Source organism: Chamaea fasciata, unplaced genomic scaffold, assembly GCF_029207755.1.
Source record: "Chamaea fasciata isolate MVZ Bird 193981 ecotype frontalis unplaced genomic scaffold, bChaFas1.0.hap1 SCAF_1, whole genome shotgun sequence".
NCBI classification, from domain to species: domain Eukaryota; kingdom Metazoa; phylum Chordata; class Aves; order Passeriformes; family Sylviidae; genus Chamaea; species Chamaea fasciata.
In genome coordinates, this window is record NW_027094086.1 from 62101601 (window position 1) to 62117919 (window position 16319).

Sequence of the window (16319 nt, forward strand, 5' to 3'; positions counted from 1 at the left end):
TGGGGGAGGCTTATTAGAGCTGTCTCATCAAAGCTTCTGTAATGCAGTCTAGCACAGGAGGTCTGATGTTTTTGAGAGAGTGAGTTTGGCATCAGTTCTTTGATTTCCTTCTTCCAGGCCACACAGGAGTGGTGGCAATCCCAGTCCAAGAGCTACACTTCAGAGTTTAGCATCTGATGTTTGTCTTAACAAGACACAACGGAGGGTTCAGATGTTTATGGAAAGTTAGTATTACAGCTCAGTATTCATATTTTTCCCCATCAAAAGGAAACTTAAGTGTTGAATGCAAATAAGCATTTTTTCTTAAAGTCTCAGTTCTGATATCAGAAAAGAGGGATAACCATCAGCTTCAATTTGTCATGCGAATTTGCATTCTGATTTTTCTGGAAGAAGCTTATTGCATGACTTATACAGCTCTCTCTTTGTTTGGGGTCTGAGTTTTTTGTGCTTTTTTCATTCTTGCTATGTGTTGTACGCAAAGATGTACCCAGTAAAGGGTAGGAAGGGCTTGTTGCACTGTTTGATTTTATCTTTTTTTTAAAGAATGAATGCTTTTTTCCTCACTGAAAAATAATCAAGCCCTTGTGAAATCATGAGGTTTTGTGGGATGTCTCAAATTCAGGTCCTATCAGAAACTTCAACATTCAAAACTCAGTTGAATTTTTAGGGTCATCTGTGCAGTGTACAGTCAATATAATGCCTATTCATATGAAATCTAGTCTTGGCTACAGGCATTGGAATACTGAAGCAGTCTAAGTTATTTCAATTGATTCTGGTTCTGCTAGCTCTTAACTCAAAAGTGCACAGTGGATTTTTCCAACTGAAGTATCATTGAGGTGAAGTAGCAAATGACACTTAGGAAAAAACCTCTTCATGCAAGTGTATTTGCTAGAAAATAAATTAGTTTTTTTTGAAGAGTTATTTTTCTCATGTGTATAGAAAGTCAGATTTTTAGAAAAGCAAATAATTCAATATCTTTTTTGCTAATGTTTTTTATTTAGTATGACTATAAAACTAGCTTGTCTTTCTCTTTTGGTTAACTGTTAATCCTTGTTTACTTGGATTAACACCTGAGGAGTGTATAAATTAATATTTCAAGAAAGAAGGAAAAAAGAAAACACTTCTACAATTATCCAAATTTTCCAGATTTTTTTTGGGGAGAATCTATTATGGTTTTGTCAGTTTTTTTGCAAAGCTTCTGTTAAATGGTCTCACTTAAATCAAGTATTTAAAGAGAAGAGGGAAGTAGGAACCTGTAGCCTGCTGACAGCAGCGCTGCTGTTCTTTGTGAAAGACAGATGAAGGAAGAAGATAATTATTACTGCTTTTCAGACCTACAGTCTCAAAAGTAGTAGGATACAAACCTGGTTTTGCTTAGGCAAATTATGTTCTATTCCTGACTATCTAGCATAAAGAAGTCACAGTAAGGGTCTTAAACACATCTATGCAGGGACACAGTTTACTAATTGCAGGAATGGTTTGGTGGAAAAAGAGGATTCAAGTGATGTATGTGAGCACTAGTTTTATGCACATCAGTAGAAGGTTGCTCATAACTTTGCTTTGTGTTAAAGTTCAAAAAAAGCACCACTCCTTTACCTCTTGGATTTATTAAATTGCACTGCTTCTCTGTTTCAGAATTGTGTTTTAGCTGTGTGTCTGCTCATTTTTAGGTGACCTGGCATGAAATTGCCAGGCCTCAAGTACACGGATATGACCTGCGCTGCCTGGCAATGATCGGCCGCTTTGAGTTTGTGTCAGGAGCAGATGAAAAAGTGCTTCGAGTTTTTCGTGCTCCCAAGAATTTTATAGAAAATTTCAGTAACATCACTGGTATCCCAATGGAGAAGCTCTGCTCCCATGTAAGTATGCTAAAGCAATGCTAAATGAAGAGAACCCTCTTAGATGTAAAATGTGTTAATGATTCAGAAAATATCAAATTGCACTAAACTTTGTAAAAATTCTTTTCAGTTTATGGTACTGAAACCATAACCTTGTTTTTCCTTTCCCTTCTGCTTGCTTCCATGTAAGTTGTTTTGTATGTATTTTTATGGTGTTGTCATATGAAATGGGTTTTATTTGAAACCAAACAAGACCTTGCTTGAGAAGATTTGTTGGTTAGCTCCTCTGGGTTTTCCAAGGCTCCGGCTAGCTCCAGGAGCAGACGGGCGAGCGTGGGGAACAGAGGAACACTAGTGGTGCCAACACTGAACCGTTGGTGTGTTCAGCCCCAAGCTGAACAAGGAGACACCAACGTGGACCTAAGCAAATGAGTGCAAGGGAGGCTCTCACTGTGAGGTTCCAACAGGTTTATTGTTGAAGGGGGTCAGGGAGAGAAGAGCAACTGGTTCTGCTGTGTAGCAGCGTTTAAACAGGGTGGTACAGTGGGTGGAACAAAGTAACAACCAATGGGTATCCAGCAGGCGGGGAAATCAATGGGAGGTACAAGTAACAACAACCAATAGGGCACATAAAGGGGAGGATACAAAGCTCAGGCACCAACCAGGTGCCGTGGAACACAGAACATTCTAGGTAAAGGGGAAGGGGTGATCTTTGTTTGATAGGCAGGGGAGAATTGGCGTAGAAAGGTCAGGAACAAAGGACAGGGTCAACTTGATGGACAGGAGGACTGGCAGGAACATTATGGGCAAGACCAACTGTGAGGGAAAACGGAGGGGACTCAGGGATACACGACAACTAAGATTGAAAAGAGTGTGGGTAAATTTTAAGTAACTCAAACCAAGGTAGACTACTGTTACACACTTGGTGATTAAGCAAGCAATAAAGCCTGTTAATGTGTTCCCCCTTAATTTAAGGGTGTAGTAGTCTTGTCTAGATATAATTATTGTTGTGTGATTATGTGTTGGTATTACTTTCTTTTTTTTTTTTTGTAATTGCATGCTTGGAAATAGCATAAAGATTTCTGCACTATTTTTAGTTCCTACATGCAAATTTTTATAAATACGTACTTGCTCATGCTTTATTTCATTTTGGCATTGGAAATTTTCTTGAGGTCTTTACATTCCAGTTCTTAGTTGTGGGTATGTCAACTGTCCTGTGTTGCTATCCTTTGTTTGCTTCCATTTGCATTAAGGTCTTATTCTGATTTTGTCTGCATTTTGTAGAGCAGACCATATTCAAGATAGTTGCCTCTTTACAGTGCCTTGCATGCTCTTTGGATATCTCGCTCAAAAACAGGATTGTCTGTGCAGTTTCTCAGAGATGAATTAGCCTTTCTGTTTAATTTAACAATTGAAATATCTGGGATAGAAATAGAATCATTTTCGATAGCAAGAAGTTACATAAGTAGCTGTTTAGTGCTTTAATTCCAGAAGACTTCATAAGCATTTGTATTAATGACCATAGTGCAAATAACATTGTGCTTTTATAAGGCTGTCAGATGTCATTATTTTTCTTTATATAGACTTTCTTACTGGCTCTTCCTTTGAGTGCTGTTTTTTGATTCATATCACAAAATGCTTCACATGGGCTTTGGTTAAAGAGGAAGGCTTTATGGGCTATAATTACACAGCTGCTTTTAAATAGCTGTCTTAAAATTGTTTTCTGTGAAAGCTTTTTATCACTAAAGTGGGGAAGCTTTTTTTTTTAATTTGGCTTAAATGCCTTCCCCTAAAAAGTACCTGAAACCAAAAAACAGCTTTATATTCAAAAAGGGTTGAAAAGGATTGAATATATTCAGTTCAAATCAATGGAATTTTATTATACTTTGGGTTGTAATGAGGAACCATTTTTGTTTTGGAGGCCTTATGCTTGTCTGGGTCTCTGATACATTTTGTCATCGAATTATGAACACTTAAATATATTTTAAGCTGTCACCTAAAATATTGAATTAATTCTGTAAAACAATCTTTATTTGAACTTTTCTGATACCATAAGAAAGTGGGTTTACAGCTATTAAATCTTTTTTTATCTCTACATAAAAGTTCTCAAGTTCACTTACCCTTTCTAAATTTTTCCTCTTTTCCTAAACCATTATGGCACTATTTTCTGTCTAATGATTTGTCTTTCCCTTATGCTTCCTTAATGTAATTATTGTATTCCAGCCACATCTCCGTACTACTTACTGAGTTGTGTTTCAAGTTGTGGTCACAGGCAGTCACCCTCTGTTCTCTTTTCCAAAATGCTGCCTTATTATTTCACTTCAGAACAACGATTTCCCAGTTCTATTGTGTTAAAAACGGCAGTGCTCTAAGTTAATAGATTAATTATCATGTATGTGCTAGAATAAATAAAATTGTGCAAGAAAACCTGCAATTAGCGTTGAAGAAAATCCTTGAGCTGGGGCCTTAGAAAAGTGCTTTTTTGTTGTTTTAATTTTTTTTTTCCTTTTTCCCTTCCTGCCAGAGTACTGGTTTTTGTTTTGTCCAGGGTATGTTCTGGACAAGAGTTCTTCGAAGTGCCCCTTCACTTCTCTAGGAAAGTAACTCTAAAAACTCTTGGGGATTCCTTAAGCTGTGGCCTTTGAAATCCAAGTCTACGTGACAATCTGTGTGTAACCTTTCTTTTTCTTTAATTCAGCAATCATCTGATCTTCCAGAAGGTGCAACTGTGCCAGCTTTGGGATTATCCAATAAAGCTGTTTTTGAAGGTATTGCTAGTGAGAAATAGTAATTGTGGTGTTTCATGTGGAAACTTTATTTAAGGTATTGTTTTAGTGTACATACTAGATCTGTAAGTGTCGGCTTGACTGCCAGTTTAGAATCTAGAAATAAAATCATGCAAAATGTTTATTTCTTCGCTAGCACCTAAACATGGTGCTTAAAAGTAAAAATACAAGTAAGGAAGAATTAGTTAGCCAACTAGTAACTAATATCTTAGACAGGCAGTGAAGATTACATTGTGGGGGAACTAGGAAGGAGGGACAGATGTCTCCCTGGAATGATAAGAAGTATTTTCCTGAGGCTGGGAGTGAGACTCGGGGTCTGTTTTTTTCATAAAGTCTCTGGTAAAAATGCACTGTAGTGGAATGTACAAATTAGGTCAGACCTGTTTTTTCTCTGCTTAAAAGCTTTATCAGAAGGTGTGATCTACAAAAGGAAGCATTTTAATAAGCTTTGTCTCTAGGGTTTTCAATGGCAATAAGCCAGATTTTCCTAAATCATTTGTGAGAGAAAAGACAACTTTGTTGTACTTCAGATAACTTGTAAAATATATTTTAGCAAAGTTCTTTTCCCCTGCTTTCTCGTGAGTTCTTCCAATGAGAGAGGGAACAAAACTTCCTTCTTCCAGATTATTGCCACACAGAGAATAACTAGTTTCCACTGATTTCATGTGGCCCAACCAGAAGCAGCACCATGAATAGAACTTTCCTGCATTGTCCACCACTGCTTGCATGGCGCTGTCAGCATTGATGGCTTAGGGTAAAACACCACAGACATATTCTCACTTACTCTGCAGAGGAATATTCTTGGTGAGTGATGCTCAGATAGTGGTCTCAAATGAATGTTGCTCATTGCATTTTCAAAGACAGCAAAGATGGGATGAATGAGAAGATAGTCTTCACTTTGCTTTTTCTGTACCTTCTTTTTGAAACTGCTGTGCTTGAGATGAATATTTTGTCTGAGAGGAACTGTTCCCCATCTCTGTACCTTTTTATTAATACCTTCACAATGAAGGACAAAATTGAATTTTAACTTAAAATTAACTAGTTTCGGTTACCTCTGGTACTTTTGCTTAAAGGTAGGGACTGAGCCTTCAGCAGTTTTGTTGAAGTTTGCAAATTGTAGATACACTTGCTCAAATGTGGGTTTTCATTTAGTGATCTACATCAAATTTTTGGACTCATCACTTGAATCAAAGATTTTTGTCTTAAAGTTTTTCAAATACAGAAGGAAAGGTTTAACACTGAGGAAACACAGGTTGAACTCTGACTGCTTTGCTCAGTGGAATTTTTTTTACAAATCTCTAAAAGATTGTGCTATGAAGAGAGATCAGTTTCAAAATGAAGGTTAGATTATTATTTTTTTAAATCTTCTCATTCTCATACATATTAGAATAACTAGCTTCTACTATTTGTATTATTGTAACTCTGCAAGCAGAGAAACCTAGTTTCAACGACTTGTAAAAAAAGCAGATTTTTTTTACTTGTATAAGTCATCATATTTTTGCTCCTTTCAAGTATGTTCTTCATCTAATGAAGTCCTTACTTTAATAGGAGATATAGCTATTCAACCAGATGAGGATGAAGAATCATTTAATACCATTTCGAATCAATATCCAGAGATTTATTTTCAACCCTTGATCCTCGCAGGTATGAGAATAATTTCTGTTGTAGGAAATAGAGATTGTGGTTCATTGGATATAAACTTGAAGCATTATTTAGCTGATTTGAAAAAATAAAATTTGAATAGGCTGTACAAATCTTTTTTAGAACCTCCACCAGAGGATCACTTGCTACAGAATACTTTATGGCCTGAAATTCAGAAGCTGTAAGTTTCATTTTTTGCTTTTCTTATTTGTTACAAAATTTCCAGAAAGCTGTTGCAGCAGCTTAATGTAACCTGGTCTTGTAACTCATCCTATTTTACTGTGTCATTTGACTTTGTGTGTGCTGTATTGCTTGTAAAATAAATAAATTATAAAAATTAGGAAGCAGTGAAAAAAACAGGAGTTAGAACTGATGTGTCACAATTTTATTTTCCTTGGTTGTTTCTCCTTAAAATCTTGCCTATACTGAATGTGTCTCTGTGTAAGGAGTTTCCTGTTACTTTCCACTTCGTGGTGCAGCCTTGCAGGTGTGGTATGGAAGTAGAGGCTGAGGCATCAGTGGAGGAGTTTGCCCCAAACACCTGTCAGAGAGGCAGCAGCCAGACCAGGATGTGTGTTAGTGGTAGAGCAAAGTGGTAAATGTTGAGTAAAATGGTTGCAAACCCAGTTTGGGTATTGAATGCTGACAGGGTGGTTGTCAGTTGCAAAGATAATGGAATTCTGTGGTAATGATGATGGTTCTGAGGTTGCAGGGTTTTAGAATTCTTCAACTGTGTTTTCTTCCTTTTCTGAAATTCACAACAATTTTCACATGAATGTTGTCACCTGATTTGTTCCCTAAGGATCCCAGTAACATGAGGCTATACTTCTACAATCTTCTAAGTTTTAGTATCAATTTCCAAAGTATAGTACAAAGAAATTGAATAATCTCAATCTCTTGTGGGTTTATTTATCTGAATCTCCTGAAAGGGGTCGTGGACTGGAACAAGAATGTTGAGCCTTTGCTGATGGCTACAGTTACCAGTTTTGTGAGGGAGGAAGTAGAAAGCTTTGGGAAAACACCATGCAGCTTGCTTTCTTTTGACCAAGGGGGAAGTTTTGTGGGGCTCATCTTTGCCTTCAATTGGGCAGTAAATCTGCTTTGAATGCTTTTAAGCTCTGTTACTGTGTTTGTACTCAAAAATGGTTTTAGGAAGAAAGCCAGTGGATGTTATACCATATCTGCACATTTTGTAATTTCTAACTGTTACTTTAACTGTTTCTTGTGTGCATTCTATGGCTGCTAATGCACTCACATTAGTAGATTGATAAGGGATGTTTAAGTAGTAAAAAGGAGCCAAGGCCAGAATCCTTCTTCATTTGCCTTTGACATTTCACAAAGTCTAGTGGGACATTAATATTTTATACTCAGCTATGGGAGTGCTGCTTATCTGCCTTCATATCCTGCATTCATTAAAATAACTCCATTTTTAGACAGTCTTCAGATGACTTTTATCTGAGCAATTCTTTCTGTTTTTAGAGACACAGCTAATGATATAGATTATTTTATGCAAGAGCAACAAGATGTAAAGCATTCATAGACTTTCAGATTTTTTTTCTCAGAGTAATCTTGAAAGAGGTAACATGAAATCGCATAATGTAGATTTCAAGTTACCATAGCAGCAGAAGAACAGTGTGAGGCACTGACTTGCTAAAAATAGCTTGTTTGTCATTGACATTTGTGTATTCCTAGCTCTAACTTGACACCAGATTTTGAAGGATTAGTGTTGGGTTTTCAAAGTGTTTGCTTGAGGAGGTTTTAGTATGAAGAACTTGCTGAATTTTTTACATAATATAATAACCTTAAAAATATGGTAAATCTTGTGAGAATATGCTAATTTTTATCCCCTTGGAAAATTATCGTAGAGAGTTCATTTGCGGCATGCTGAGATTAAAGCTTGAGTGTTGACATAAATATATATGTTTATATGTATGTACGTTTCATGTAATACACTTGGAAGCTGGAAGAGATCCTTTTTGACACTAGAAAATTACTGTATTAATTTGTCTGGACTCTTGAAAGTCCAGTCAATCTACCTGTGCATTAAAAAAATGCTGTGAATTGTCCAATGCTGAGGCAAAATTACCTGTGGTTGAAAATATCATTTCACTATTCATTCATGCAGTTACTTCTTTCCATTGTGAACCTTTATTTGGTGCTGTACTATGTAGTGAATAAATCAGATTTTGTTTATGGGATCAGGGAGTGGGAGTGTATTGTAGCACCTATGCTGTCAAGGCTCATATACACTCTTTTAAAACATCATGTCCTGTTGCCAGTAGCTTAATTCTCTTTACTGGAGACAGCAATGTGCTATACAGCTGCTGGTCTGACCTGGGATAGTCCTGCTCATGTAACTTTGCAAGAGACAATATTTTATGTTTTCTGTTAATTTAATAAGAATGGTTACACTTTGGCACTTCCATTTAGCAAAAGAAGCATTGCATGCAGAAGCTTGAAATGTTTCCATCAACTGCTCTTCAACACTACGTTTAGGAGATTAAAACCAAAACAACCAAGGATTTGTTTCATGGTAATTTTCCTGTCATTGAATTTCAGGAAATTTATACTTTTGATGCAATAAATATTTTTTGGTTTCAGAAAGTTGACTTGCAGTGGTTTTCACTACAGAACAGTCTCCAGGAATGTGCTTTGAAAGTAAGCATTATCATAAAACTCCTGCTGGTGGCAAATTAAGAGTAAGACATGCAGTAGTACCTTCATCATTATAAGATACACTCAAATTTGCAATTTAACATTTTAATTAGGGGTACACACCAGTCCCTCTCCCTGTTAAATGGTCTGGGCACAGTTACATTTCTTAAAAGCCAGTGCGTTCCCAGTCTTCAGACATGGCTTTGGCAGTCTGTTGATGGGTTATGCCCAGGGATGATGCTTTGGACTCAGTTCAACAGATCCAGACAGTAATTTGTCATTTAAGTAGGTGGCTGTGCTGGCTGCAAGTGAAATCCCATAAACATCAGTCGCCATGTAGGAAGTTAACAATACTGACCAAAGGAGTTTCTTAAGAGAACTGTCCATCTCTTTAGAACTAGGATAATTGTAGCAAACCACCCCTCCCAGCTGGTATTGAGCTGATACTTGTCTACTGTTTATAGGTTGCATCTCCAATTTTACTTTACTTCCAATCTTTTAATGACTGATTTTAATTTCTGTTAATCTGTATGGAATTTCTCCTTATTAGTTAAATACCAGTCTGGATATGTGAGCTTGGATTTCAGCAGAACTCATGCAAAGATTGATTTAAAAATTTATTTCTGGAGAAGTCTAGGAATTTTTGGGGTTTTAGAGAGGTTTTTTCCCTTGCCAACATGATGCTTGTCCTTCATACAGAAATCTTGCAGTATTTCACAAAATAGGCATCCTTTTACTGTATGTTTGTGACATATTTCTTCAGTGGATTTCAAATACGTGGCTTATGATTTTTGTTGGTATTATTAAAATTGCTTTTTAAGGATAGGATAAAATTAGGATGCATTAAATGCTGCTTTAGTCTGCTTTGTTAGTCACTAGGGTGGCTTTTGCAATGCTGATGCTGTAAGACTATGGAATGGGCTGGAGAGATTTTTCTGTAGCCAGTTTCTAATGGAAGAATTTGTGCAGATTTTTAAACTGAAGGCTGAAAAAATTATTGGGGATGTAATACTGAAACAGTGGTGAGAAGTTCCTGGCAGGTGCCTTTCATTTTTGAAAAGGGACTTAAATTAATTTTACAACTTTGATACATATTGCAAAAATGACTGTGATGTGTTTAATTTGTATTTCAGATATGGACATGGATATGAAATTTTTTGTGTTGCGTGCAATAATTCAAACACTATAATTGCCTCAGCTTGTAAGGTAAGCAAAGATTCTAGCACCACCTAGTGAAAAGTGCTATCCAATTTCCAGGGCTGAATTCTCTTCTTCTAAAAAACGTGGAAGATTCTGTAAAAGTGACAGTTGCCTTGCAAAGGTGAGGGTGGATTGCCAATAACTTACTATTCCTAAATTGTGTATGATTCATTTGAAGATATTAGTAAGAGAAATTCTAACAAATACAGGTCTGAAATGTTTTCTTACTGATATATTGTCAGCTTTCCAAGAAGGTAAGGAAATGATGTTGAAACTTCCCAGAGGAAACCTGTTTTACTTGGTTCCAAGCCTTAAAACAAGTTCTCTAATATCTTAGTACTTTAAAATGTGTGACTTTTATACTTGCTCTCATTAATTCACACATTTTTTTTCCATCCATACAGGCTTCAAAAAAAGAACATGCAGCAATTATTTTGTGGAGCACTAATTCTTGGAAGAAACTGCAGAGTTTGTCTTTTCACAATCTGACTGTTACTCAGCTGGCATTTTCTCCTGATGACAGCTTTTTACTAGCTGTTTCTAGAGACAGGAATTGGTCACTGTGGAGGAAACAAGATTCCTCAGAGTCAGGTAAGATACATGGACATACGCATTTGTAGACTTGCCAGTTTGTTCAGTATTTTTGGCTGAAAAATATTTGAAAGAGAATTGATAAAATACTTTAATGGACATTTTGCTTACAACTTTTAAGAATCATTAGTGTTGTAGACTCTTGTGGATTTAAGAAATGCGATTAATGGAAATTAAAATGCAGAGAAGATTATAACTTAGATGGTGTTTAATTGATGGATGTAATGAAGTCTGCTAGTCCTTGCTTCTTCTGCATGTGATTGTACATTTGACTCACTGAAATGAAGTGTACAAGCTGAACTTTAGATTGGCAATCTGTCAAGGAGTGCCTTCATCTCAGAGTTCTGTGCAGGCACAGCCGGAAGGTTCCGCCTGAATCCCGCATAGGCTGCCTTGTCCCTGCTTGCGTGGTGTGACACTTGGAGACACTTGACAGGGTTAATCTCTGTCTTTGGTGTGGCTTTCTGATAATCCTACACAATTGATTAGTTTGACTAGAACTGGCTATGTCTGGAAAAAGAGCTGATAGTAAGGATTCAGTTGACTTTCTCATTAAGACTTTGAGCCTTGTGAAATCATGAGGAGATTGCTATTGAACACTTTAATAGAATCCTCGAACAGATGCTTGTGCTGAAAGCAATTATCATTGCACTCTTGGCTTAATAGCATATAAACACTGCTGGACTCTACAGAATGTTCCTAGGGACTTGGCAGTGAGTTTGGCCCCTTCAGACAGTGTCCAGTTGTATCCTGGCTTGAATTTCTGTTCTATTCAGACTTCTATTCTAAAGCCTGGCATACTGTCCACAGTAGTTACCCAATGTTTCAGGATAAGGATCATGAATACTCATAGCAAGTAGAGGAAATCCTCTTTTCATCTGTTCATCAATAACCCTTCTGTCTACAAATAACATTATCTGTGTAAAGCAAAACTCTTCCTATTGGCATCCCAATATAAGTGGTTATTCAAAGTTTATACTCCAAAAGGACAGCCTTTTCTACTTAGGAAAAGCATTCCCATTTACTGATCTGCTGATCAGATTTAGTGCCTGATGTATACATGCTGAAATACAAGCTTGTCTCTTTGGGAACACATTAATCTTTGCAATTGGACCATTATGATTTGAACAGTTGGGGCTTTACTGGTAAATAGGAGCTTTAGTGAAATTACTGGGGAAGTGTGAAAGCATGGTAAATGTTGCACTATTCAAAAACTTCTGAAATCAGTGTTCTTAAAAAAACTTGATAGAAATAACCTGAAGATATTGTACCTGGATTTAAAATCTTCAGAGAAAGAAATACATTTAAAATATTGAACTGTTTCTACTATTTTAGGGCTATAAGGGCTTACTGATGTGGTCTTGAACAGGTGCTAGTTATCACTGTGGTAAGTGCTGGAAAAAAATGTTAATGTAGTCTCTTGTATTCCCAGTTGCTTTAAAGATGAGTGGAGTAATGTCTAAGTATTCTTGCAGTTCTGACATAGAGTTAAGTAAGAGCAACAATCACTTTCAATATGTAGAGTAGTTGAAACAAGGCTTTTCCTCTACATTTTATTCCAGGACCAGTCTTCACTTGCTGTGCATACACAGATAAAAATACAGCAGTTCACAGTCGAATCATTTGGTCCTGTGATTGGACACCAGATAGCAAGTATTTCATCACTGGCAGTCGGGACAAAAAGGTAATTAATGTTAAAGGAATTTAGAAAGCCCAGAGTTACTTTAAACATCTTCTAGAGTAACAAGCATTGTGTTTTAATGAGCCCCTATTTTATACATACTCAAAAATCTTATTGCATGTATTAGCACAGAAATCAGTGATACTTCCATAACCTAAATAAAGTGCTTGAATATGTATATACAAGACTGTGGGCTGCCAGTTGGACATTCTCACTTCCTTTTTCATGCAGTTAAGACGAGCATATGTCACATAATTCTATGGATCTCACATTTTTCTTTAACTTTCATAACAGAATCTGGTTTTGTTTTTAATAACTAATGAAATCAGACAGACTGCCTACAAAGTCAAATCTTTGTAGGTAGAGATTTTTTTTGCCATTTTTAGGGTCATCCACTGTGCCCTGGAATTATTTAAATTAAGTTATTCTTTATGTTTTTGTATGTACATTTACAAGAAGATTAAAGTGGAAGTTCATACATGACTCTTTTTCTTACAGGTCATTATCTGGGGCCAGTGTGATTTGTCAGTGATTACTGAAGGGAATGAGCTGTATTCAATCAAACCTTGTTCAACGGTGCTGGATGCTGGGGATTCTGTGACTGCTGTTGGTATCAGCCATGTGCTTACTCCTGATGGACGGTATTGCTGGTTTTCTGTAATGTCATTTTGTGGTTAATCTGAAATTAGTATTTATCCCTTTAGTCAACTGGTTTCCTAAACAACTCCCAAAATCTACCTGTCAATTAAGTTGACCATTCTTTAACAGAATGACCTCTACTTTTTTCCTTTCCTAGCCACATTTTCAGGCGTATGGTGACTGCTCCAAGCAGTGTAACGAGAAAAATGACAGTAGGAGTAGGGAGGGAGAGACACATTAACACATTTGAAGCACATTATTTCTTCCAACAATATTGACTGATCTGATGCTGTGATGACCTCCTTATTTTTTCCTAACCAAATATTTGTAGCAGGTTTCTGGTTTGCTCTTTTTTTGTGTGTGAAGCAGCTTTGATGTATTAATTCTTGTCTAGGAAAAGTAAATACTGATTTACTTTTCAACAGTGCTTGAGTACCAGTTCTTTCTATCCTGCGTTAGAACTGACCTCATGGAGCTGTCTACTGTAATTTCTAATGAAATGAATGTAATTATTCTCTTGATAGATACATTGTTGCAATAGGCTTAGAGAATGGGAAGATTATCTTGTACACATGGAAGCAAAGTGGGAAAGAACCAGCACTGAGTGACTGGACCACAAGTGTTGAGATGGATAACAGGTATGTCTTTTGAAGTGAGTTCGGAGCAATGAAATACTATCCTTCAGACTAACAGTGCTGGAGTTCTGTTCTTATAGTATGAAATATATGAATCTAGTTTATTTCTATACCAAAAATTGGTATCTTTTTAGGAAACATTTGATCCCTGAAAGTCTAAAGAGATCTTGAAGCAAAACCCAGAGATAAAAATACTGACTATTTAGATGTATTAAAAAAACCTCCCAACAAATACGAACAAAAACCAGAGGGAAGCTGAACCTCAAAATACTTCACGCTATGCAAATGCTTTGAGAAGTATTACCCTTTGTTGGCCCTACTTAAAAAAAAGCTTTACCTTTAGTCATAAATATGATGACAGAAAACAATGAAGAGGGAGTGGAAATGATCACTGTCTATGCACATCAGCATATTGGAGTGGATGACAGCAAGCTTTTGAGAGCAGTTTCCAGCAGAAACCAAAGCAATGACGAGCTATACGTGGGGCTGCCGCAGTGACAGCTAGAGAGACTCTGTGGAGAGACATGGAATGCTTCACTTGAGGCACTCCCCTGGGTTCTTCTATCAAACACTGGCGTTGATAGTAACAGAAATGGAAGTTGATGGTGATGCTTGCACTGAATGGGAAAGAGACACCAGATAACAGGAAATTGCAGGCTAAAAGCCAGAAATCTGTCATATCTAAGTAACTGAGATACTTGACCTCCAGCTTAATGTGGCGAAACTGAAAATCAATAGCTGTTTGAATTATTGATGAGTGAGAGGATAAAATGTCATTAGTGTTAATGACTCTACTTAATAAGAACTTAATACCTACTGGTTGTCACAAGTCAGTTTTTCCTCATTTGGTAGTGTTAACTGAAGAGTACTAATTACATGAATGTTGATGTTTGCACTCAAATGCCCAACTGTGTTTAACATTTTGCAGTTACATATGGATTTCTTTCTGTTGCAGCCAAAGTCATGCTCTTGCTGTGAAACGCTTGTGTTGGAGACATCATGCAGGCAGAGCTGGACATAATGATGAGAACAGCAGCAAGTGGTTGCAGCTTGCAAGTTGTGGAGCCGATCACTGTGTTAAAATATTCAATGTCAACAGATTTGCTCTTTAGCAAAGACAGCAGGCCTGTTTGTGCCAAACAGATTCACAGCATTTTATTTCAACTTTTAGCCACTTTGATTATTGGATTTTGTTTTCTGCTGTGGAAAGTGAAATATCTGACATGTAACTTACTAATGCAACTTTGATGGAATTTTGAAATGTCAAATATTTTTCTGACCCTGAAGTTCTGGGAAAATGAAGTATATGTTTTGTTTGGTGAATATACTGGAACTGAGAGATGGGAGGTGGGGTAGGGCGTGTGAGGATAATGAGAGAGCTTTGCTTGCTGTGACTCGAATGGTAGGTGGGAAGCTGCTGATCCTTGGGTTCTTTTGTGCTTGAGATTCCACCTGGAGTTCTGAATTTTTTTTTAACTCCTCTTGCTATTAAACTTAACTGTCAATGGACCTGCCAGTGCAGCCAGTGTGTGTTCAGGCATGTGCAGCCAGAGGTCAGGGTTCAACCTGAAGCTTTCTCTGATTGCCTTTGAATGTCTGTTACAGCCCTGGTCCAAGTCTGAGGCAACTTGACTCTGGAAGGAGTAGTTTGTGTTCAGATGCTTGGACAGGCCTGCTTGATTTTATTCCTTTGTTCTGCTGTGTAGTGCTGAACTTGTACTTCTTGGTCAGGTGGGGCTTAAAGCTGAACTCAGAGACCACCTAAATCTTCTGGTGTCACCCCTGTGAGCCATCTCTGAGCAGAGTGTGATAAAAGGGCCACCTCTGAGACTGTTGGAGGGCTATCCTCCACAGTCTGGGCTGGAAAAGCATATGGATATCACTAGGCAGGGGCTAAAAGGAGGCAGCCATTCCTTACAATGCCTTTGAGCTCTTCCTGACTTTTGAGAGCTCCCTCTTTGCTCTGGGTAAGACAAGTTAAGTTAGTTGTCTCATAGTGGAATTTAAGTAGAGTGCTACTAGACTGAGAGTACTTCAGAAGGACTTCATGTCAGCAGGTCTGTATCTGGTTCCAAAGTCTAATTTAGAAATTAGTTAAACTTTGAGAATTAAATTATTGTTATTCCAGAACTGCTTGCTACCCAAAACTGGCAGTGCAGAGGTAACTGGAATTGTGTTTAACTTTTTACTGTGTTGGATACTTAGATTTAAGAGTGCAACTCTTACAGAATGGGCTATATTGTTTTCAGAGTAATTATGGTTTATGCCTTGAAAGATTTTGTGTTTATGCCTTGAAAAGGTTTGTATTTTGCCTCTTCATTTGCAGTTCCGTTTTTCAGCCTGAAAAATCCAAACATTCTTTAAAATGGGGACAGGGGAATAAAAAAAATGACTTATTAATAAAGATGGTTTGCTACATTTTACTTGTGGTACTCAGTGCTTTCCTTACACAAGTGCTTTAGCATTCAAGCATTTGAGTATTTTATTTCAATTGTCTGGGAATTTTTAAGCAACTATATCCTGGCAAGAGAAAGACATAGCTTATCATTAATGAGGTTTCAAAAAGCCGCCAAAAGTGGGACTTTATTCTGTGTCACAATTGTAATCTTATATCTTACAATTTGATGATAATACTGTGCAATTCTTTCCAATA

The 16319-nt window shown here is 37.1% G+C and overlaps 1 protein-coding gene across 3 annotated transcripts in view; it reads left to right on the forward strand.

The window, feature by feature from the left end:
• ELP2 (elongator acetyltransferase complex subunit 2) overlaps positions 1–16084 on the forward strand; it is a 38788-nt gene extending 22704 nt beyond the window's left edge. For 2 of the 3 annotated variants that reach the window (XM_066184949.1, XM_066184943.1), the window contains 10 exons: positions 1671–1859; positions 4537–4606; positions 6173–6268; positions 6389–6446; positions 10054–10126; positions 10525–10711; positions 12274–12395; positions 12891–13033; positions 13556–13669; positions 14622–16084. In XM_066184949.1, coding sequence (XP_066041046.1) covers positions 1671–1859; positions 4537–4606; positions 6173–6268; positions 6389–6446; positions 10054–10126; positions 10525–10711; positions 12274–12395; positions 12891–13033; positions 13556–13669; positions 14622–14778 — 1209 coding nt within the window. In that variant the 3' untranslated portion in view covers positions 14779–16084. The remainder of the gene's footprint in view (positions 1–1670; positions 1860–4536; positions 4607–6172; positions 6269–6388; positions 6447–10053; positions 10127–10524; positions 10712–12273; positions 12396–12890; positions 13034–13555; positions 13670–14621) is intronic. The other variant, XM_066184944.1, reaches the window with a different exon arrangement.
• The last annotated feature ends 235 nt before the right edge of the window (positions 16085–16319 follow it).